At 44.6% G+C, this 24,056-nt stretch overlaps 1 protein-coding gene across 1 annotated transcript in view; it reads right to left on the minus strand.

Moving 5' to 3' along the window:
• SLC1A1 (solute carrier family 1 member 1) overlaps positions 1-17,952 on the minus strand; it is a 77,951-nt gene extending 59,999 nt beyond the window's left edge. The window contains exon 1 of the mRNA XM_055428293.2: positions 17,603-17,952. Within this exon, the coding sequence (XP_055284268.2) occupies positions 17,603-17,693 (91 nt within the window). The 5' untranslated portion in view covers positions 17,694-17,952. The remainder of the gene's footprint in view (positions 1-17,602) is intronic.
• Between the last annotated feature and the right edge of the window lie 6,104 nt (positions 17,953-24,056).

The following is a 24,056-nucleotide window of genomic DNA, read 5'->3' on the forward strand; positions in this document are numbered from 1 at the left end:
CATACTTAAGGTGTAAAACTTTATGATTTGTTGTGTTCATTCTCTTAACAGTGTCTTTCATAGAACAAAGTTCTTTTTTTTTATAAACTCCAATTTATCAATTTTTTTCTTTTCTGTTTGATCAGAGTATCTAAGAACTCTTTCCTAACTGTGGGTCACAGTGATTCTGAGAATTCTGTCCTTTTTTCCTTCTTTTAGATCTCTGTTCCATGGTTCATTTTGTATAACATTGTATAACATAGGTAGAGATTCTTTTTTTTTTTTTGCATATGAACGTCTAGTTGTTCCAATACTATTTGCTGAAAAGACTCCTCTTTCGTCTTTGTCAAGAATCAATCGGGCATATTTGTATGGGTCTACTTCTGGAATTTATATTCTATTTTATTGATCTTTGTGTCTATCCCTTCACCAAACTACAATGTCTTGATGCTTGTCTTAAAATAGGATAGTGTAATTCTTCCAAATTTCTTCTTTTTCAAATTTGTTTTTGTTATTCCTTTGCTTTTCCCTGTAAGTGTAGATGTCTGATATATCTAAAAAAGTACTTCTGAGATTTTTAACTTGAATTACATTAAAGCTATAAGCCAATTTGAGAAGAACTGTCATAATCATTATGATGTATCTTCCAATCTATGAACAGGTATGTCTGTTTATGTAAGTCTATAATTTCATCAGTGTCCTGTAATGTTCAACTGTAGATCCCATTCATACATTTCTTTGGATATATAAGCTATTCCAAATAATATTAATATTTTAAAAGTCCCATCTCCAATTGTACATTATTAGTATATAGAAATAACAAACTTGCGGGGGTATTAACTTTGTATCTTGCAACCTTGCTAAATCACTTACTAGTTTTAGGAGTTATTCTATAGATTCCTTGGGATTTCCTTTGTAGAAAATCACGCCATTATGAATAGGGTAAGTTTCGTTTCTCTCCAATCTAGTTCATTATTTCTTTTTCTTACTCTATCATTGTACTAGATCAGGCTTCCAGTGAGATACTGAATAGAAGTGTTTAAGAGTGAACATCCTTGCATTATTCCTGATATTTTAAGGGGAAAGCATTAAGACTTTCCTTGCTAAATATGACACAAGAAATAGGTTAGGTTTGGGGGTTCTAGGGTTGTTTTTTTATAATTCTTAAGAGTTTAAAGCAAAAATTCAATTGTGGTCCTTGTATAATTTTCTTTCTCCTCTCTCAGGTTTTTTTTTTTTTTTTTTTTGTATTCCTATAGGTTTTTTTTTTTTTAATTGGAGGCTAATTACATTATTGTATTGGTTTTGCCATACATTGACATGAATCTGCCCCAGGTGTACATGTGTTCTCTCTCAGGTTTTAAGGTAGTTTGTGCTGTCTGTGTGTGCTCAGTTCTGTCCGACTCTTTGTGATCCCATGGATCACGAAGCCTGCGAGGCTTCTCTGTCCCTGGGATTTTCCAGGTAAGAATACTGGAGTGGGTTGCCATTTCTTTCTCCAGGGAATCTTCCCAACCCAGGGATCGAACCCACGTCCCCTGCATGGCAGGCAGATTCTTTACCACTGAGCCACCTGGGAAGCCCGTAAAGGAGTTTATGACTTAATTATTTTCAAAGTATGTGGTTATTATCTAAACAACTTCAAATGTTTCTATAATGCTATGAATTCAATAAAACTTAGCTATGAGTACACACTGAGTGCATTTATGAACTAGTTCAGGAGCATAATAGATAAAAGGCAAAACATGTGTTGTAATTACCACGCAATGTCCATTGTCCCTGCTATTAACGACATACCTCCCCACTCTCAGTCTGTTTTAGGCCCAGTTCAAGCTATAATAATTCAGAAGTTGGGGGAAGAGGGTGGGGATAAAGGAGTGGCTTTGGTCTGGCCCATCAGATAATCATGTTCCCTTAGTCCCAAGGCTGATTACGGCATGGTCCTATAACCCAACTAAAGCTCCACCCTCTGGTCTCAGCAGATAGAAACTTTTCTGCTGAGTGTGAAGCAGGGAAATGGAAACCCTGAACTGTGCTGGTAGCTGTCTCATCACCAATGGAAGCATCTCACCTGACAGTGAAAATAACAGAAGAGTGCAGAGATGGTACACAAAAAGAGAACAGGACAACATGATATTTTTTGAACTCCTGAATCTAGCTGTACCTGAAACCAGTTACCATCTCTGAGCTCTTAAATTATTTGAGCCATAAATTCTATGCCTCACTCTCCACTTTTCTGGCTTAAGCCTGTTCAACCTGGATTTCCTGTCACTTCCAATTAGAAGAGTGGGGAGACAGAATGTCTCACTGATATTCTGGGTGCATCCTCACTCAATCACATTTGCCCTCTTTGCACGAAAGAAAGACTGGCTCACATGAGGGCAAGGTCTTCTAGTTGTGAAGCCCACGGGGATGGGCTGGTGGGATAGGGAGAGGCAGACGACTGGTCACGGTGGTACGTGGATGCAGGCTGGTACACAGATGCAGGAAGCTGGTACACGGATGCAGGATGCTGGCACATGGTGACAGAGGATGCGGGAGTCCTTATACCACTTACTTCTCAAAATGCCCACAGCAGGGCCTCCAGGATCACCAGACATCATCAGACTAACTTCTCTCCGATCATTTCTAGACCTTGATAACGGTGTCCCAAGAAAACCTCTTGGCAAGGCATTCAATGCTGTGTGGCTCTGTGCTGGTTATTCTCCCTCTGTCCTTTAGATTTACCTCTTGTCCTTTTTTCACCTTGCTTTGTGTCCCAGGAGGCTGAGTACAATTATAAGTGCATGATAATTGCTATTTATGCATATGGCCAGGAAGCCACTGCATTACGTAGTTTTTACTCATTAAACCTGATTACGAAAGGCAGGAAAAAAACAGTTGAGACACAGTACCATGAGCAGAGTATGAAAACTGGGTCACAGGAATGTGGGTACAAATTCTGCCACGTTGTCCCAGTGCCACCGAACCCAGAGGGGCATCAATCATAAATATGGCCTCTCCAGTAACTGACAATGGCTATGGTAATGTACACGTGAGAAGTTAGGTGCCTGCTTCCTATACCTCGGGACTTCTCCCAGGCTTCTGGGACCCCTGGAGTCCAGAGAGTCCCTTGAGTTCCCGTGAGGATAAGCTTGGTTGTAGGGCCAGTCCACAGGAGTCCAGTCTCTACAGCAAGCGTTCAGCGGGCTTAGAGACCCAGCATGCTCTCACCGAGGAACAACCAAAGCAAACAACTGTCCCCCAAAGGTGGGACAGTCCCACATATGTGTTTTGGCGTTATTTTCTGCGATAGATACCTCTGACTTGACTTGTGCATTCTGGTCTACTTTATTCTTCCATTTTCTATCTGTGGTCAACTTTATTTTTATTCCTCCCTGCCACCCTCCCCTCCGCCCTCTTAAAATGGGTCTTATCTGCTAAACTCATGGGTGATTCTATTATCAGCTTATTTTATACATTTCTGTGAAAGATCTTGATCTACCTTGTGGTCGTACTCCACTCTTTCCCCTCCTTGGCACCCGGGCAAATACCTGGCCTCCAAGTCCTTGAAGAATGACAAGTCTCCTCACCCCGACACACACAGTTTGGAGAGGCCCTGGAATCCTCTGCTTGAAGGACACACCTTTTTCCTCAGGTTTTATGTCAGATTTTCTGGAAACCCTACCTCTTCCCAATAACCAGTTTTACAAAACCCAGAAACACCTTCTTGGTTCATTACACAATCTTAGAAGGCTTCTTTCCAAGCATAAAAGAAATCTGACCGTCTACCCCACAGCAGGGTTGAGGCAGGGGCAACTTGAGAGCAGGAAGAGAGATGGACCTCTGCCTGAGCAAGAAGGGAGCCAGTCATCCTGGATTTTCTAGACCTGTCAGAATCCCGGAACTGCCAGCTCGGTGAACCCCACACCCAGAATGCTGCGTCTAAGCAACCGGGGCTCCCCACCTTTCTCAGCCCATTTCTCACCTCTGCTTCAAACACCTGTGTCACCCGCCTATTTGCACCACACGCCAACCTGCTAGCGGTTACCCTTCTCTCCCAACGCCTGTGAAGCCGCAACTCTGACCTCTCCTTCTCCACTCCCAGAAGGACTGCAGAAATACTTACTTTTATCTTCATATGAGTTGAAGTGTATTTGAAGAATTTTATTATATTTCTTAAATTAAAATGAAAGTGGTACCCAGTATTGAAAGTTTGGTCAGGAATCTCTGTTTCTAAATACTTCAGATACTTCTCTTAATCCTCACTGGCAGAAAAAAGGCAAAGACAGACCAGATTGTCTGTTACTTTACATTACTCATGTATAGAATATTAAACATGTTATATAGCCACAAAAAGGGGCCTAGACGCCCTTTCCCAGGAGATGAGAGTTCAGTTCAGATCAGTCGCTCAGTCGTGTCCGACTCTCCGCGACCCCACGAATCACAGCACGCCAGGCCTCCCTGTCCATCACCAACTCCCGGAGTTCACTCAAACTCATGTCCACAGAGTCGGTGATGCCATCCAGCCATCTCATTCTCTGTCGTCCCCTTCTCCTCCCGCCCCCAACCTTTCCCAGCAACAGAGTCTTTTCCAGTGAGTCAACTCGTTCCATGAGGTGGCCAAAGTATTGCAGTTTCAGCTTTAGCATCAGTCCTTCCAATGAACACCCAGGATTGATCTCCTTTAGAATGGACTGGTTGGATCTCCTTGCAGTCCAAGGGACTCTCAAGAGTCTTCTCCAACACCACAGTTCAAAAGCATCAATTCTTCGGCGATCAGCTTTCTTCACAGTCCAACTCTCACATCCATACATGACCACGGGAAAAACCATAGCCTTGACTAGACGGACCTTGGTTGGCAAAGTAATGTCTCTGCTTTTTAATATACTATCAAGGTTGGTCATAACTTTACTTCCAAGAGCAAGCATCTTTTAATTTCATGGCTGCAATCAGCATCTGCAGTGATTTTGGAGCCCAAAAAAATAAAGTCTGACACTGTTTCCACTGTTTTTCCATCTATTTCCCATGAAGTGATGGGACCAGATGCCATGATCTTCGTTTTCTGAATGTTGAGCTTCAAGCCAACCTTTTCACTCTCCTCTTTCACTTTCATCAAGAGGCTTTTGAGTTCCTCTTCACTTTCTTCCATAAGGGTAGTGTCATCTGCATATCTGAGGTTATTGATATTTCTCACAGCAATCTTGATTCCAGCTTGTGCTTCTTCCAGCCCAGCGTTCCTCATGATGTACTCTGCATATAAGTTAAATAAGCAAGGTGACAATATACAGCCTTGACGTACTCCTTTTCCTATTTGGAACCAGTCTGTTGTTCCATGTACAGTTCTGACTGTTGCTTCCTGACATGCATACAGGTTTCTGAAGAGGCAGGTCAGGTGGTCTGGTATTCCCATCTCTTTCAGAATTTTCCACAGTTTCTTGGGATCCACACAGTCAAAGGCTTTGGCATAGTCAATAAAGCAGAAATAGATGTTTTTCTGGAACTCTCTTGCTTTCTCCATGGTCCAACGGATGTTGGCAATTTGATCTCTGGTGCCTCTGCCCTTTCTAAAACCTGCTTGAACATCTGGGAGTTCACGGTTCACATATTGCTGAAGCATGGCTTGGAGAATTTTGAGCATGACTTTACTAGCGTGTGAAATGAGTGCAATTGTGCGGTAGTTTGAGCATTCTTTGGCATTGCCTTTCTTTGGGATTGGAATGAAGACTGACCTTTTCCAGTCCTGTGGCCAGTGCTGAGTTTTCCAAATCTGCTGGCATATTGAGTGCAGCACTTTCACAGCATCATCTTTCAAGACTTGAAATAGCTCAACTGGAATTCCATCACCTCCACTAGCTTTGTTCTTAGTGATGCTTTCTAAGGCCCACTTGACTTCACATTCCAAGATGTTTGGCTCTAGGTCAGTGATCACGTTATTGTGACTATCTTGGTCGTGAAGATCTTTTTTGTACAGTTCTTCTGTGTATTCTTGCCACCTCTTCTTAATATCTTCTGCTTCTGTTAGGTCCATACCATTTCTGTCCTTTATTGAGCCCATCTTTGCATGAAATATTCCCTTGGAATCTCTAATTTTCTTGAAGAGATCTCTTGTTTTTCCTATTCTGTTGTTTTCCTCTATTTCTTTGCATTGATCACTGAGGAAGGCTTTATCTCTCCTTGCTATTCTTTGGAAGATATAGGAGGTGCTAAATACAACATTCAAAAAGGCTCTACCATCCAAGGGTGATTCAGCTCCACACCATGGCCCAACTTTAGGAAGCTGGATGGATCTTCCAATCTCTCTAATTCTATCCAATTTCAGGATTGTATGGAACTATTATATGGTTTAGTTAGCCCAAAGAATTCTCTGGAGATCAGGCAGGCTCTGGTTTCTTGAGGTCAGAGCTTCCTCAGGGTAGAAAGGTGCTGTCCATTCCAAGAGTTCCAGGGTCATGCTGAGTTCACACTAAAATGGTCTCAGAACCATTAGTGACCACGTGTGCTCTTCTTCTGAGGACCCCAAACTAGGAGTAAAGTATATTTCAGATGACTACAGCTTGGATGAGTTCCCCAGAGTCTCCACTCAAAAACTGACACAACTGACTGGGAAACTAGGGGATCAATGGTTCATGAAGGCTTGATCTCTCTCAATTCCACCTCTTCTTTGAAGGCCCAAGGCACATTGAGGCTTTCTTGCAGCGTTCACCACACTTAGGCTCATGTCAGTGATTTCTGTGCACATACTGCCTCTGACAGACTAAAATGAAACAGACGTCAACTCTGCATCTCTTGCCAGTTAACATCAATACTTCTTCAATTTAAGTTAACTGCTAAGTGAATACATTTCCCCAGCAACGAACAACACTCTTCCTCTGACCTGCCAGTTCCCTTTGATTAACAGCAGTTGCCTAGAGAATAGTTCTGAGGATTCCAAGGCCATAACCAAGCTCCAGGGTAAAGAGTGTTGTAATCAACTAGTGCTGCCTGCCATGGGACAGGATTGGAAGTAGTGGTTCAAATACAGTACAATTTGGGAATATAAATTAAGCATTATAAGAGCACAGAGAAGGGAAATCATCTCTGACTGGTAGTCAGAGAAGTCTATATGATAAAAGTGAAAAGTGAGATCCACCATCAAGGGTGGGTAGAATAACAGTGGGTGAAACACAATGAGCAGGAGCAGAGGGCAGGAGAGCATTATACATCCCGGGACAGTAACCTTTACACAAGCTCAACTAGAATAACTTCAAATAGAAAATTGATATGGAAGAGGAATAAGGGAAAGGCCTAACTACTGTAGGATGCCTCAGGTTCAAAGACATAACAAAGAAAAGTCAAGAGACAGACAAGAGATGGAGTAAGAAGGAGGCTACTAGGCTTCATTTAGCTATTATACAAGAGTGAAGTCTGTAAGAATGCTCTGAACTATAATTTGGGTGTATCGAAGTTTTCTAGGAAGCAGTCTTAATAACCAGTTTTGGAGTCAGTTCTGGGTGCAAATCCCAGTTCTGAGTGTGACTTCAGTCATGTGACTTAAGCCTTGTACATTTCAGTCTCCTTATCTGTAAAATAAGTATAGGGTCAATTGGGAAATAATGTGCATAAAAGTCATAATAAACCCTCCATAAGTATTGTCAATTAGGCTTGGTTACCCACAAGAAAAATAAATTGTCAAAGGAGAAACTGTATCTCCCTCATTGCTTCATAATTTGGGAAATCTCATATGAAACTTGTAAAGTGGTTAAGTGGCTCAGAAAATATGTATATGAAATAGCCACAGAATCAGTTTATTTTCCAGTAATGCTTGGAGGCTTGGAGATTAGGCTTTCTGTGGTTAGACATTTTTGATGATGGTCCATTTTTTGTTGTCGTTGACTTAATTCTTTACTGAATTATAAGTAACCAGATAATTATTAAGCAATACAACAGTGGTAGAATAATAATTTAATTTTATAATCTCATTCAAGATTCTTATCTATGGGTTTCCTCCTTAGTCAAGTGCAGTTTTAACCTCCTGAGAAAAGCAAGTCCAAACTGTTATCTCAATGTAGCTGCAAAAATGAACACACAGTGCAGACCCTCACTGACGTCACACCTGAACAGAAGTTCCACTCCCAAAAGCCACCACTTTGCTTCAATAGGTTGACCCAGCAGAGTCACACGATGCTGGTACCAGAACCTTTCCTGGACACAGGAAGATCTGCTGTGACAACTGTCCTGCCTGTGGACCCAGTTATGGACTCTGGGACCAAGAAGGGCCCTGGGAACAAAGACCTCAGCCTAAGCATGGAGAGACTGGCAGGAGGGTTTTGCTTCCTCAGTGCTGGTTCTAGGTCTTATGGTGCAGAATGAGGCAGAACTTCCTCTCTGTCCTGACGGAGTGGGGACCATGGCCCGAGCTCACATAGCTGGGGCTGGGCCTGGGAGGGGAATCACCCAGGACACACAGCATGAAGTGTCTATGAGCTGGGACGAGGTCTGCCAATCCCGGAAAGCGCAGGAGTATTTGTTGGAAAGGAAATATTCTACCTCTGGTAATGGAACAGGCAGTCAGCAGATATTTTTCAAACACAGGGTAGTAACATTTCTGGCAATGAGTGAGTCACTGAAAGACTTCCTTTCCATTAACAGAGGTGTTACTGTGGAGCTTACTAATTACAACAAAGCCCTCTTTGTCGCCGCTTGGGTTTCCTCCGCAAGTATAATGAATTCGCTCCTTCTAAATCTATCTGATGGGCTAAACTATAGCTCCAAGGAGAATTACTGGCTTAGTAGTAACTGTCTCCAATATTGTCTTCTATTAGATGTATGTTGAACATTCAAAATAGGAAAGGCTTGCTACTTTAACACACACTGCTGCAGAGGAGTCTAAGTGGGCCACTCAGTATTGTCTAAGATGAGTTCATTTTCTTCAAGAATGCTCCAGTCCCCACAGTATCTGTGATCCCAGATCTCCAGAGACATCAACACGGGGGAGACCTGCAGCTCCTCAGGCGGACAGAGCTGCCTGGCATCAGGCCAGCATGTCACTGACTCCCTACAGGACAGCTACTTCCAGTCACAGCTCTATTAAAGGTAATCACAGCTCCTCCCCAAGTAATTAACATGGAAAGACTTCTCTCTTTATAAGCAAGTGCTCATCTGAGTGTGCATATGCTCTCCAACTGCTAATTCCTAATCCTATTTATTTGTACCTTGTCTGTGCAACCCAGGGTTTTCTTCCATCTGAGCAACTATATGAGTGCCACCAAATCCAGATTTGGCATGTGATAGCTTTCTACATCTTGTGTGATCATTTTAAGCTTCGTTTATTTCTTATGCCCACAGCTCAAATTTTTGACAGATGGTAAGTTTGATCAACTAAAAATCAGAATCTTTTCAGTGATTATACAACTCTGGTGGATTCTGATTTGGTTTCAAAACTGAAACCAAACCAGGTATAGGTATTCAAAGCCCAAAACTGTTTCCCTAATTCTTCCATATGTGAAACTGGGATCTAGTCAGCTAAAGGACTGCTTCCCCAATATACTTAATTAAGCAAATACGTGCAAGATACACATTCCTGTATAGAAACAAAGTAAGTTTTTAGACCTCAAATTACTGTTGTAATGAATTTAAAGCTGACATAGAACATTACCTTGGTAACAGTTCCACACACAATTTAATTATATCCCAAGTCACAGATGTGAAACAACTGATTCAACATCAAGGTCATTTTATCCTCTAGTAATGACGTTGTGTGGATGTGTGTTAAATCGATTTGGCTGTGTCCAACTCTTTGTGATGCTATGGACCATAGGCTGCCAGGCTCCTCTGTCCATGGGATTCTCCTGGCAAGAATACTGGAGTGGATTGCCATTTCCTCATCCAGGGGATCTTCCCCACCCAGGGATCGAACCTGAACCTGCATCTCCTGCAACGCAGGTGGATTCTTTACCACTGAGCCATCAGGGAAGCCAGTAATGACCTTAACTCTTCCTAAGTTCCCTAAGAAGAGTTCCTCTGACTCTGAGCAATGAACTGAGGAATGATTACACAAGCATAGAGCTAAAGGATCTTAAATCTAGAAGGAACTTCAGTGATCTGACCCAGGGTCAACAAGTGTGCCTTACACATGCCACTGTTCCCTGATCTTAAGCCCTCAGCAGACATCGGTAATCAATTTCAGAACTTTTGTTTCCAATTCTTTGTCAACAAAATATCACCTCAGACAGTCGGCTACCTATAAATGGGAGCTGGCACATCAATGAAATCTTTTTCTCTTCTAGCTAATCCAAACCTCTCTTCCTTCTGATAAGAAGGGTAATAGGAATGCTTCTGCCCTCTAGGGGTCTATAACCTAGTTGTGAGGAAGAAAAGTTTAACATACTTGATAAGTATGTTGCTGCTGCTGCTAAGTCACTTCAGTCGTATCCGACTCTGTGTGACCCCATAGACGGAAGCCCACCAGGCTCCCCCGTCCCTGGGATTCTCCAGGCAAGAATACTGGAGTGGGTTGCCATTTCCTTCTCCAATGTGTGAAAGTGAAAAGTGAAAGTGAAGTCGCTCAGTCGTGTCCGACCCTTAGCGACCCCACGGACTGCAGCCCACCAGGCTCCTCCATCCATGGGATTTTCTAGGCAAGAGCACAGGAGTGGCTTGCCATTGCCTTCTCTGGAGGCTTATCGTTGATTCACTTTTATTCTGGAAGCTGTTTTCCCCTCTTGCCTGTTTTCCTTCAGTGGAAACATGCAGTCCCCTGGTCATTTTCCTGACGTATTACCAGGAAATGCCAACACCTGGTTGCCCCAAGGCTAAGCTCTGGGACAAGGGGTTCTGCGGTCACAGTGCAGCCTGGATTAGGTCTCCTGGGAAAGTCTGGGGCCATGCTGCTCAGAGATGGAGAGGAAGGACAAGCACTTCTAGAGGATTCACTGTGAGCTGGACCCGGCAGGGCAGGATGACACCCGTCCCCATGAGACCCGGCTGCCTTCCGCTCTCCTGATCTTAGCCATCCTGGCTTTGAAGGATCTCCTAGTTCTGTCCGCTCCTCATCCGACTGCCTGGGGAATGGCTGCGGTGACCCAGCGGAGCCCCGACAGGGGCCTGGCTGGCCTTCTTCCCAGCTGCCAGGAACCATCTACCGAGAAATGAGGTCACCATCTCGGTTGCCCTCTGTAGAGGACTCTCATGGGCACTCTGCACTTACGGGCCTGTCTCCCTCACTCAACTGATAAGTATGTACAAACTGTTAATCTGTCTTAGTGATGCAAATCAGAGGAGGCTAAAGCAGGCAGAGAAGAATGTATGATGGAATTCAAGCTTAGGTTTGGGCTAATTTACTCATTCAATAAACAAAGATAACCTCTTACTATCTCTCTGGGTCATAAATGACTCAACAACTCAACAAATGTATTGAGCACAACAGGCATTGTGACAGGTGATGTGGATTCAGGGGCAGCCAGAATTCCTTCCCTCAAGGGCTCTTCAAGGGTCAGTGGGGAGGTCAAAAATTAGCAAATACTCTAACTACTTGGACTTCCCTGTGGCTCAGATGGTAAAGCGTCTGCCTACAATGTGGAAGACCTGGGTTCGGTCCCTGGGTTGGGAAGATACCCTGGCGGAGGAAATGGCAATCCACTTCAGTACTCTTGCTTGGAAAATCCCATGGACAGAGGAGCCTGGTAGGCTGCAGTCCATGGGGTTGCAAAGAATCAGATACGACTGAGTGACTTCACTTTCACGTTCTTTCCAACTACAGGGCAACAAAGAGCAAGTTGATATCGGTTCTGTGCAGTCGGAAGGCATGATAGTTCTTCTCCAAGCTGCTGCCCCAGCCAGGACTCCCTCTCCTGCTAGAGAGCACCTTCTTGTTCCAAGGACCAAACCTAGTCAAGGAGTGTCACGTCAACCTGCCGATCACCTCACAGAGCCTTCTTTTCCTTTCTACTCCCACTGCTGCTGCCCTGCTGAGGCCCCCATCTCCCTCTCTACCTGGACCTCGACAGTAATCCCCTGGGTGTTCTGCCCACCTACAACATTACCCTCTTTGGATCCACTCGCCACATCCATCTGTCTAAAGGATTTTTCCTAAGCACAGTCCTGACCATGTCACTGCCCAGCTTCATCCCCAGGAGCATGTCTGAACTTACCAGTGTGGCATTCCAATCCCTCTAAGATCTGGCCCCTGACCTCCTGGCAGGTTTGCTTTTTTCCCCTAATGTACCTTAGTCACACCCTTTGCACCAGTCACACCAAGTCACTTAGTTAGAAGGTAAGAAGGGCAGACTTTGAAGGTGGAAAGAATAGTAGGGCAGCCTCACGGACCAAGGTGTAAGGGTGACGCTGAGCCTAGAGTGGAGACCAACCTGGCTAATGAGTCTGGCAAACCCCACAGGAACAGTGTTCCTCCAGGGTACACACTGCAATTCCGAGAATCCCTGGAGGCATGTTTCTGCCCCTTCTCAAGTCTCAGGGGAGAAAGGGGCCACTGCAGCCCAAATCGAACACTACAGAGTCTTCATTCCCTATTTCAACATGGCACACAGCCAGACCACCATGATCCCCAAGAGGTTCTGTGAGGACCAGGGAGACAGGGAGAAAGATGGAGGACAGCAGTCCAAAGGAGGGGAAGGGCAAGTACAGTAAAACAGGGAATTGCCAGTTGTCATCTGAGTGATCCTGAGTGAGTCCTGCACTGTTCCATGTCTGTTTCCTCATCCATATAATGGCAAAACAATAACGCCTACCTTACAGTTGCAATATTTTTCTCACTGATTTTTCTTAAGCATTTCCTAAGATTTCACTAACCATGACAGAAATGAGATTAGAAAAGTGGCTAATTGCACTAGCCTCCTAAGCTAGTCTCTCTGCTTCCACCCTTCTGTCTGCTGTCTATGGTCTAAGAGCAGCTGGGAGAGCAGATTAAGACAATCAGACCATGTCACTACTCTGCTCAAAACCTTTTAATGGTTTCCCAACTCTAGTAAAAATCAAAGTCCTTATAACAGCTCACACCCTCCTATTGCCTCTCCCCCTTCCACTCCACTCCCATGCTCTTCCTCAAGCATGCTGGGATCTCCCCAGATATCTGTGCACATGTTCCCTCACTTCTTTCCAGTCTCAACTCGTGTCACCTTCTCAGCAGGGCCTGGTGGCTCAGTGGTGAAGAATTCACCGGCCAGTGCAGGAGATGCAGGTTCCATCCCTGTGTTGAGAGGGTCCCCTGGAGAAGGAAATGGTAACTCTAGTATTCTTGCCTGGAAAATCCCGGGGAGAGAGGAGCCTGGCAGCTTATAGTCCATGGGAGTCGCAAAGGAGTTGGACACAACTTAGCAGCAGCAGCAGCGCCTTCCCGTTCACCCTATTCCAACTATAACTGCCCAGTTCCCCTCCCTGCTTTATGTTACTCTAGAACACTCTCACCATCCAACGTACTGTAGTTCACCTCTTTATCCGGTTTACTGTCTACTTGTCTCCATTTCAACATATGCTCCATGAGGACAGGGGTTTTATTTTGTTCACTGTTATGTGCCCTGGCTCGAGAAAAGTCCCTGGCACAGAGTAGATGCCTGATATAGATTTGTTGAATGAGCAAATGATTTAAGCGCCAGTTACAGTACTGGTATATTCCAAGGCTGAGCTGATTAGAGGCCCAGCAGCACAGGCTGAAGCACATGAGTTTCATGATAACAAAATACATTCTGAACATGGAGCTGAAGCCATTCCCCCACCCCCACCCCATACTCAGGGGCTTCAGAGACATGTAGAAACACAGCAAGAGAGCTTATGCCACAGCTCAAATTAGCACTGCCAGATATATACTACAAGAGCCCCAGTGGAGGAGACATGAGGCTGGCCTGGGCAAGGATATTACTAAGAACATGAAGAAACTGTTCTCAGTTTTAGACAATGGAATCTGAATCTATAAACGATTGCTTCCTTTAGTGTACTGAAGAAAATTATTCAGAAAGAATAAGCTTATCGGCCCTGTCCTGTAAATAACAATAGCTATATCCTTTCTTGAAAATCCATAAGCTGGAAATCAGATTTTTCAAACGACTGAAATAAAGCACAACCTGTCTGGACAGAATGATCAGGCTTTACGTCGTGAGCAGGGTGAGGGTTCCGTGAGTGCTTTGCCAACATTACACATGCTATGATCATTACCGGCTGACTTGAATTACAATGCACAGAATTCTCACACACTGATTCTGCTTGAACAGAATTCCCACTGAAAGCACAAAAAGTCTTCCCTCAGAATTTCTGCCTGTTAAATGAAATGAGAATCATGCTATATGGGGCACAAAACAAAATGATTAATCCTTTCCATATCTTTTTTAAAACAATGAATAGTGAGTGCTCTGGAGGCAGGTGTTCACCTCGACAGAACACATCATCAAAATATTTGAATCACCCTGGACTCAGAATTCTAGGCTGGACACCAAGCAGGACACAGAAAGACCATGAGAGACCTTATTTCATAAGAAAATATTAGTTTCCTCAGAATCAAGGTATTCAAATCTCCTTAAAATGACATTTACTGAGTGTCGGTTATATGCTAGTCATAAAACTAGGTATTTTCACATTATCTTAATCAACTCTAATAGCACAGGAGGGAATGATCTATATTCCTATTTTCCAGATGAGGAAATTGAGGATTCCAGAGAAGGAGATTTTGTCTAAATCACAGAGCACGACTGGATCAGAATTCAAATCTAAGACTCTTGACTCCAGTCGCTGTTCTCATACTACTACAGTGCGGAAGCAAGGGAAAGGCCTGCAAGAATCGTAATGAAGACAGGGAAAATTGTTTCTGATCCCTGGTGGCTCAGACTGCAAAGAATCTTTCTGCAATACAGAAGACCCAAGTTCGATTCCTCGGTTGGGAAGATCCTGGAGAACGGAATGGCAATCCATTCCAGTACTTGCCTGGAGAATTCCAGGGACAGAGGAATCCATGGGGGTCTCAGAGTCAGACATGACTGAGTGACTGACACACACACATACAATCAGATTTTACTAAAGGCCTCTCATCTGAAAATCTAAGATGTTATCTCCAGGACCTTGTAGGGTTTAACAGACAGTGAAAGATAGTCACTTTAACAAAGAAAGTCACTTAACTATTCAGTCTCTTTATTTCATGAGTAACAATATACGGAAATAGTTAGCTTTTAGATCTCTTTGTCCACAAAAGAAATTAACATTTATACCTAATAAAGATGACCTTTAATTTCATCTCCCCTCACATACTGTCTTGAAAAATCAGAGACTTTTGGCTGGCTGCTAAAAAATTTTGCCCTTCACTTCAGAAATCAAAATATTTTAACGTGTCAGGGCTGATGAGTTATATATAGCAGGGAAAAAATACTTCAGTTTCAATCAGAAGATGATATTCTATCAGGGTAATAAATTAAACTTTTTTCTTTTTTAAGGTCCACATGTTGAAAGGTTCAGAAAGGAGGCTACATGAGAGTGTTTGTGATCTCTGTATCAATTAAGACTGTTACAAAAATAAACTTACTATCATGGTCAAAAGGGCTTATGGAAGGACTTAGCATCTCTGTTATAAGTTGGTTGCAATTTCACTTCTGGGTTTAACCCAGAATGAGTCAGCACAGATGACAGAGACCCAGGTGTGACTTTTGTACTCAAGCCCAGTGCTCCAAAGAATGAAGAAAAGAAAAGGATCCTGGGAAGAGCCTTGTGATGGATGCACTGAGGGTGGTGTAGGTCTGACACTTTTCAGACCAAGAGTTGAAATGCTCAGGACTGCCTGATATTACTCCTTGAGGAGCAAATGTGCTGAAAGACTTCAGTTGAGTACTTACAGATTTAATATTGTGTTTTTCTTTCTGGAGCAAAGTATCTGAATCACGCTCCCAGGGCTTACCCACATTAAAACTGGAAAAAATTGCCCATCTGACACCAAAGGCCCCATCTGCAAAACAGACATGTTATCCCCCTTGACCCGGAAGATGTATATATGTGACAGGTTCTGAAGGCCAGGGAACAATTTTTAAAATCTTTGACAAACCAGCCTTCAGTGAATCAGTAAACTCAACACCAGCATGCCACACGTGGTCAACAGGTGATCATCTTTGGAAAATCCCACAGCTGAAAAGGCAGGATCATTTCACTTCCACAAGGAATCGGGAGGAAATGCCAGCCTACCCAAAACCATCCTGAAGAAGGGATTTCACAATTAATTCTGGACTCTTGTCACTAGGAAAACAAGACCCTCTCATCTATTTGGCTGCAGGAAAATCAGATCACTCTTTTTGAGGAATCTGTTATTTAAAGTGTGATGGGACAGGATAGCCCTTTCCTTAGAGCCACGTGACTCTTCTTGGGGGAAACAGAGCTAAGTAGTTTCTCTCTCTTTCTCCCACAGATAGCCTCTGCTAAAGTAATTCCAGGATGTTATTTATTTACTAGAAACCTGACTTTGCACAAGGATCTAGAGGAGCAATTCCAACCCTGAGGATCCCTTTAACTTCCAGACTTTGGGGGGGGCGGGGCACCAAGAGAGAAAGCAGGTGATACCAAACATTCTGAGATTGAGAAGCAGCAGCTGGAGAGAAATGTGCTTGGGTTTGGGAAAGGCACAGGCTACCCCTCCTCCCAGCTCCAGTTTCCAAATGGAAGGTGAGGACTTCAAAGGAGCCTCACCTGCTGGGTGTCCCCACCTGGATCAGGTCTTGGAGGAAAGGAAACAGTCTTGGCTCCAACACCAAAGAGGAGCATCCCAAGGCCCAAGTTGTAAAACAGACAACCTGGCAGAAATTCAGAATAAATTGGAATAACTAAATTGGAATAACTCATACCTCTGAGCAATGGCTCAGACATTCACCTGATTCAGTGATGCGTCAGGAATAAATCACTTAAATACACCTTGTTTAAAAACAAGCAAGTATGACTTAAATATTACTTTCAATAGAAAAGAAATGTGGCGAGCAGGGGAGCTCAAGGAGGCGACCTCGGTAGATTCGCAGGGTGGAAAAGGAGAAATCTGATAGGTCTCCCTTCCTCTAGACTTCCTGCGGGCCATCACTGCACATCCCTGAATTCAAGCACAAATCTGGCAGGTTTTCCGTGCCTGGGTGCGGGCAGTGGCTCGCCGCCGCGTGGGCAGGCACCTTTCCAGGCACTGACTAGGAAGAGTGACCGGCTGTAACATCCACACTCTCCCTCCCTCCGGGGACCGGACCATTCCTGAGGTTAAGATGCCTCTTCCAGTTCAACCGCAAGCCATCATCCACACTCGCTCTGTCCGGACAACGCATGGTTCAGGGGGGGAAAAAAGGAGGGGAGCAGATAGGATTTAAACAATTAAACCACATTTGCTTCCAAACGGTAAGAACCGAGACCTACTTGTTTCCCTTTCCCCCTTCCAAGACCCTATGATCATTTTGGGTAAAGCAGGAACCCGAAGCTCGCGGAGCACGCCAATGGGTGTCCCGGAGGAGCTTTGTTCTTCGCACGGAGAAATCGGCACCCTCGAGGGTAAGCCCCCGCGCGGTGTCGGGAGCCGAGGGGGCGCCGAGGAACGGAGCACCGGGTGCGCCAGCGCCATGCCGATCCTCGCACGCGGCCGCCCCGCACGCGGCCTGGGTGCTGCGAGCGCGTGAGGGTGCGCGCGTCGCCCAGCCGCCACGCATCTCACCTAGCACCACCGCGACCACGGTGGAAAGCAGCAGCCAGTTATTCCTCAGGAAGCGCTTCCAGTCGCATCCCTTCCTCGCCGGCTTCCCCATAGCTGGCGCCCGGGCTCGGAACCACAATAGAGGCGGCGGCTATTGTGCGTGGGGCTCGCCCGTGCACGCGGGGCCGGAGAAGCGCTGGGACGGCCGGGAGCTCCGCGGCGCGGGGGAGGAGGGCTGCGGGCGCAGCGGGGAGAGGGTGTGCGCTAGTCGCTGCAGCCGCTGCAGCCGCCGCCGCCGCCGCCGCCACCTGAGCTCGTGCGCCGCGCCTGCCGCCCGTGTCGTGCGTGGCGGGCGCGCCCGGCTCCTCCTGCCGCCGCCGCGCTTGCGGCGCCCGGGCCAACCAGCAAGGAAAGAGGGAGGAGCGGCCGGCCCAGGGAGGCGGGTGCGTGCGTGGTGCGCCTGGGGTACCGGCGGAGCAGGCACGCGAGGGCGTTCGCGCTGCAGCTGGAGCCGGGTCGGCCCTCAGGAGAGCAGTGTGCTCCGCCCCAGGTTCAGGCTGGAGCCGCTCTTTCGCTTTTTTAAAAAATATTGGTCAGGCTAGGTTTTCGGATTTCCAGTTTCCTCTGCTCCCTAATCCTTGCGGGGCGGAGGGGCGGAGTCAGTGGCCGCTTTGGCTTGAACTTCAGCCTGCACACCCCCACGCCTCTTTCTCCACGCCAGCTATTGTCAGTGCAGCGCCCGAGTCGGGAGAGTTGGGGGGAACTGAGTTCTGTCTTGGGTTCCTTTTGCTCCTCGGGCTTGCCAACAGCCTAGAAAGCCTGCAGCCTCTAGGAGGAGTCTGTGAACTTTCACACGAGGTTTCTAACCCACCGCCCCAACCCCGCGCCGCCCCCAGAGGTATTATTAACTCCCCAGCTTGGGTCCAGGGAGGTGAAGCTCCTACAGGACTGTGTGGACCCAGGGCTTGGAATGGACCCTCTTAGAACTTGCCTTCCGCTCCTTGCGGCTGGCTCGGTGGCCGCCCGAGGCCCCAGAGCTGTGAGACTTGGCAAAGTCATTAAGACCGAGAACCCAGCCGAGCGGAGCTGAGTGAAAGGTGGGCGGGCCCATCCCTCAGGCCAAATGTTTTGGAAAGGCAAAAGCAAGAGAGTTGGAGAAACTAGGTAAGTGCCGCTGAGTGAATTTTCTAATTCTCTTCCGTTCTTTTACTCAGTTATTTTTTTCACCCTAGCTTATACAAAACGTTTTTCTTCCCTTAACCACACCACCACCTCCGCAGCTCTAGTCTTGCCTCCTCGTCAGCTTTCCTTAGGTTACCGCAGCCCTGCACCTTTTGGCTGTTGTAGAGTCTCCTCCTATTGGGGACTCTCCTCAACTAAAATTTTTCTGATAACTAACTCCTCACAATTAGAGCGCCATTTCTTTGGGTAAATTGACAGAAGTGTCCTGGAAGAGAAAGTAAGTTTTATGAACCATTACACTTTAGTATGAATGAGCTTATCAGCTCATTTCCAGAAAATAAATGTTGAGAAAGGAAAGATAGAGGAATACCAAAGTCGTCGTGTGCCTGGGGAAGATCTGAAGAAATGTCAGAAGAAGGGAAACTATTAAGAAAGAGGGGACAAAGATTTCCATCCTACAGTAAAAAGGCTGGAAATACTCAGATGTCCAGCATGAAAGGAATGGTAAATATTTTATGGAACTGCCATGCATCTGTACATTATGCAGCCTCTATAAAGGAAGTTTATGAAATTTTAAGAGCATAGGATGGCACATGTCATAATAGGGAAAACAAGATTAAAATTGTTTATATAGTGTGATCACAACTATGTAAAACAAACATAAAACAAAGCCATGTACTTAGAAAAAAGTCTAGAAGGAAACACAAAATTTTAACAGTGCTCATCTTTGGGTGATAATATGATGTCTGAATCTTTTTGCTTTCTATCCTTCTGTATTTTCCAAAGAGTTTACTGTAAGCACATCCATGCCTATTACAGTTTTAGATAGGGCTGTATTTAAGGAATAAACAGGTCCTGAAGAGAGAAAAAAGTTGAAGAATCTAAGACAAACTTTGTACATTGCAGTTTTTTGAGATGTAGTAAGACAGTTACACCTGGGTTTGGGGGATAGGATATATTTAGGTTTAAATCCCAGCACCACCATTTACCAGTTGGGTGTCCTTGGGCAAGTTATTAATACTTAAATTTTTTGTCTCGCTTTCTGCATGAGTAAATGGAGGCATTCACAGTATTTATTTCATGAGGGTATTGTAAGAATTGAATACAAGGATGTATGTAAAAGACTTAGAACAGTGCCTGGCACACAAGTGTCATCATGAGTTTTACTTGCAGTCAATCTAGGCAGGCATTTTCTTACTTCCTCCTTTGTTCCCTGCCTGTCCTGAAGACACTTTGAGCCATTTCATACACATAAGAACTGTTGTATATTGATCAATAGTAATTTCCTTTAAATTACTGTCAGGGACCCTAAATCTATTGTACTTTCACACATAAAGCTCACATAGTACATACTCATTTTATGCTTCTTTGATCTATGCAGTCTAAAAATAGGGTAATATAAAAAGGAGAATAGAGTCTAAACATATACATTCATTTTGCAATAATGAACATCTCCTGCATTAAAAGTCAAGAATCTCAGAAGTTCAAAGCATGTAGGCCAGATGAATTATAAACTGTGTTTATGCTTTACTAAATGGCAGTTCCATTTTAGCTGGTGATAAAAGATAATTAATAAGCAAAAAAGTAATAGTGCACTTAACATTTGCCAGACACCCTCCTAACCAACTTTATACATACTGACTACTTTGATCCTCATGATAGTTCAGTGAAGTAGGGACTATTATATCCCATGGGGCTGCTGGAAAATCAAATGAGATCTTGTGTATTATCATTATTTTCATTTTAAAGCTGAGGAATTTGAGGTAAAAGAAGGTTAAGTAACTTGCTTAAGTGCCCTCCACAAGTCAGAGAAGGATCAAGGGTTGAACTCAGTGGTCTTGCTCAGCTAAGTAGACAAACTCTGCATTAAACCACCACCTCTTCTATGAGAAACAAACACAGAATTGTTATGGGAAAATTACTCTTGAGTTTCTGTTAGGTCTATACCATTTCCGTCCTTCATCGAGCCCATCTTTGCATGAAATGTTCCCTTGATATCTTTAATTTTCTTGAAAAGATCTCTTGTTTTTCCTATTCTGTTGTTTTCCTCTATTTCTTTGCATTGATCGCTGAGGAAGGCTTTCTTATCTCTCCTTGCTATTCTTTGGAACTCTGCATTCAGATGCTTATATCTTTCCTTTCCTCCTTTGCTTTTCGCTTCTCTTCTTTTCACAGCTATTTGTAAGGCCTCCTCAGACAGCCATTTTGCTTTTTTGCATTTCTTTTCCGTGGGGATGGTCCTGGACTTGGTATGGACCTAACAGAAGCAGAAAATATTAAGAAGAGGTGGCAAGAATACACAGAAGAACTGTACAAAAAAGATCTTCATGACGAAGATAATCACGATGGTGTGATCACTCACCTGGAACCAGACATCTTGGAATGTGAAGTCAAGTGGGCCTTAGAGAGCATCACTACGAACAAAGCTAGTGGAAGTGATGGAATTCCAATTGAGCTATTTCAAATCCTGAAAGATGATGCTGTGAAAGTGCTGCACTCAATATGCCAGCAAATTTGGAAAACTCAGCAGTGGCCACAGGACTGAAAGAGGTCAGTCTTCATTCCAATCCCAAAGAAAGGGAATGCCAAAGAATGCTCAAACTACCGCACAATGGCACTCATCTCACACGCTAGTAAAGTCATGCTCAAAATTCTCCAAGCTAGGCTTCAGCAATATGTGAATTGTGAACTTCCAGATGTTCAAGCAGGTTTTAGAAAAGGCAGAGGCACCAGAGATCAAATTGCCAACATCCGCTGGATCATGGAGAAAGCAAGAGAGTTCCAGAAAAACATCTATTTCTGCTTCATTGACTATGCCAAAGCCTTTGACTGTGTGGATCACAATAGACTGTGGAACATTCTGAAAGAGATGGGAATCCCAGACCACCTGACCTGCCTCTTGAGAAACCTGTATGCAGGTCAGGAAGCAACAGTCAGAACTGGACATGGAACAACAGACTGGTTCCAAATAGGAAAAGGAGTACGTCAAGGTTGTATATTGTCACCTCGCTTATTTAACTTATATGCAGAGTACATCATGAGGAACGCTGGGCTGGAAGAAGCACAAGCTGGAATCAAGACTGCCGGGAGAAATATCAATAACCTCAGATATGCAGATAACACCACCCTTATGGCAGAAAGTGAAGAGGAACTCAAAGGCCTCTTGATGAAAGTGAAAGAGGAGAGTGAAAAGGTTGGCTTGAAGCTCAACATTCAGAAAACAAAGATCATGGCATCTGGTCCCATCACTTCATGGGAAATAGATGGGGAAACAGTGGAAACAGTGTCAGACTTTATTTTTTTGGGCTCCAAAATCACTTTGGATGCTGATTGCAGCCATGAAATTAAAAGACGCTTGCTCCTTGGAAGGAAAGTTATGACCAGCCTAGATAGCATATTAAAAAGCAGAGACATTACTTTGCCAACCAAGGTCAGTCTAGTCAAGGCTATGGTTTTTCCTGTGGTCATGTATGGATGTGAGAGTTGGACTGTGAAGAAAGCTGATCACCGAAGAATTGATGCTTTTGAACTGTGGTGTTGGAGAAGACTCTTGAGAGTCCCTTGGACTGCAGGGAAATCCAACCAGTCCATTCTAAAGGAGATCAATCCTGGGTGTTCATTGGAAGGACTGATGCTAAAGCTGAAACTCCAATACTTTGGCCACCTCATGCGACGAGTTGACTCACTGGAAAAGAGTCTGATGCTGGGAAAGGTTGGGGGCGGGAGGAGAAGGGGACGACAGAGAATGAGATGGCTGGATGGCATCACCGACTCTGTGGACATGAGTTTGAGTGAACTCCGGGAGTTGGTGATGGACAGGGAGGCCTGGCGTGCTGTGGTTCATGGGGTCGCAAAGAGTCGGACACGACTAAGCAACTGAACTGAACTCTTGAGTTACGTGAATTTTACTCTACACAAAATCGTCAAGAATCCCTCCATCCACATCCAGGAAATGCTTTGGTGTCCTACAGTGCTGTGCTCAAGTGGAAATTGCATGCGTTTTATGGGGCAGTGGTTGAAATCTTGAATCATCTCTCCATTGCTGCTACAAGCACTCAGTAATTCTACCTGATTTCTCTACCTAAGACAAGAAATGGAATAGGAAGCATCACTTTGGAGAGGGAGGAGATTGGAGACCCCCCTGATGCTCAAGTTCTGTTCTTTTTTACTTTCTTAGCCTGGGCTAGTCATGAACACAAATAATTGCAAATTGGACAGGAGTGGAGAAGCATTTCTCTTGTAAACTACCTGCTGCTGCTGCTGCTGCTAAGTCACTTCAGTCGTATCCGACTCTGTGTGACCCCATAGACGGAAGCCCACCAGGCTCCCCCATCCCTGGGATTCTCCAGGCAAGAACACTGGAGTGGGTTGCCATTTCCTTCTCCAATGTGTGAAAGTGAAAAGTGAAAGTGAAGTCGCTCAGTCGTGTCCGACCCTTAGCGACCCCATGGACTGCAGCCCACCAGGCTCCTCCATCCATGGGATTTTCCAGGCAAGAGTACTGGAGTGGCTTGCCATTGCCTTCTCCGGTAAACTACCTGAGGGGATCTTAACTACTCAGCTCCTGAAAGAAAATCTCCACTCTTCTGGGATAAGATCTTAAAGCCAAGTGGAAGGAAGTGTTAGGATTTTACCCCTCTGGTAGATCTCCCTTTTCCCTTTACCCTGGTCCCTCAAATTCTTTCATCCTGCTGAAATATACCTTTGGCCAGTTCTTACTACATTACATTTTGCCAGTGGGTTTGTTTGCCCCTTTCCTTCCTTCCTCCCTCCCTCCCCCATCCCCTTCCTCGTCCTCTCTCTCTTTTTACCATTTAAGTAACTCTGACATTTCCTTTATTGTTATTGTTTCTCTCTCTCAAATTGTTAACTCATGGACTCTCTTGTTAGTTATTAAAGAAAGGAGACTTTGACATCGCCACACAAGGTTAAGTCAGTGGGTGACAGCCTGGCCTTATATATTACTTGGCATAGAAATGAAAAGGGGCATTCAGAAACAAAAAGTAAGTCATCAGCTTCTGAACATCTCTTAAAATAGTATGCTGGTTGCATTCTACCGCCATAAAACATGCGCAGCTGGATGCTTTGTCTTCATGCTGTGATAATGGGGAGAAGCAGGTCATGAGTACCAGAGTCTCCTTTAGTATCTACAGCAGTGATTCATGACTGATAGATAGTAAGAAGGATGCTGTCAGCATATTCCAATACTTTTTTTTTTAGCAATCTCTTTTTTGTCTTCCAATTTTGATTTGGATTTCTCTTGGGATTAAAAATTAAGGAGTAAAAGAAACTA

This window comes from Moschus berezovskii, chromosome 7 (genome assembly GCF_049115385.1).
Source record: "Moschus berezovskii isolate FMDL1 chromosome 7, NW_MosBer_1.0, whole genome shotgun sequence".
Taxonomy (NCBI): Eukaryota; Metazoa; Chordata; class Mammalia; order Artiodactyla; family Moschidae; genus Moschus; species Moschus berezovskii.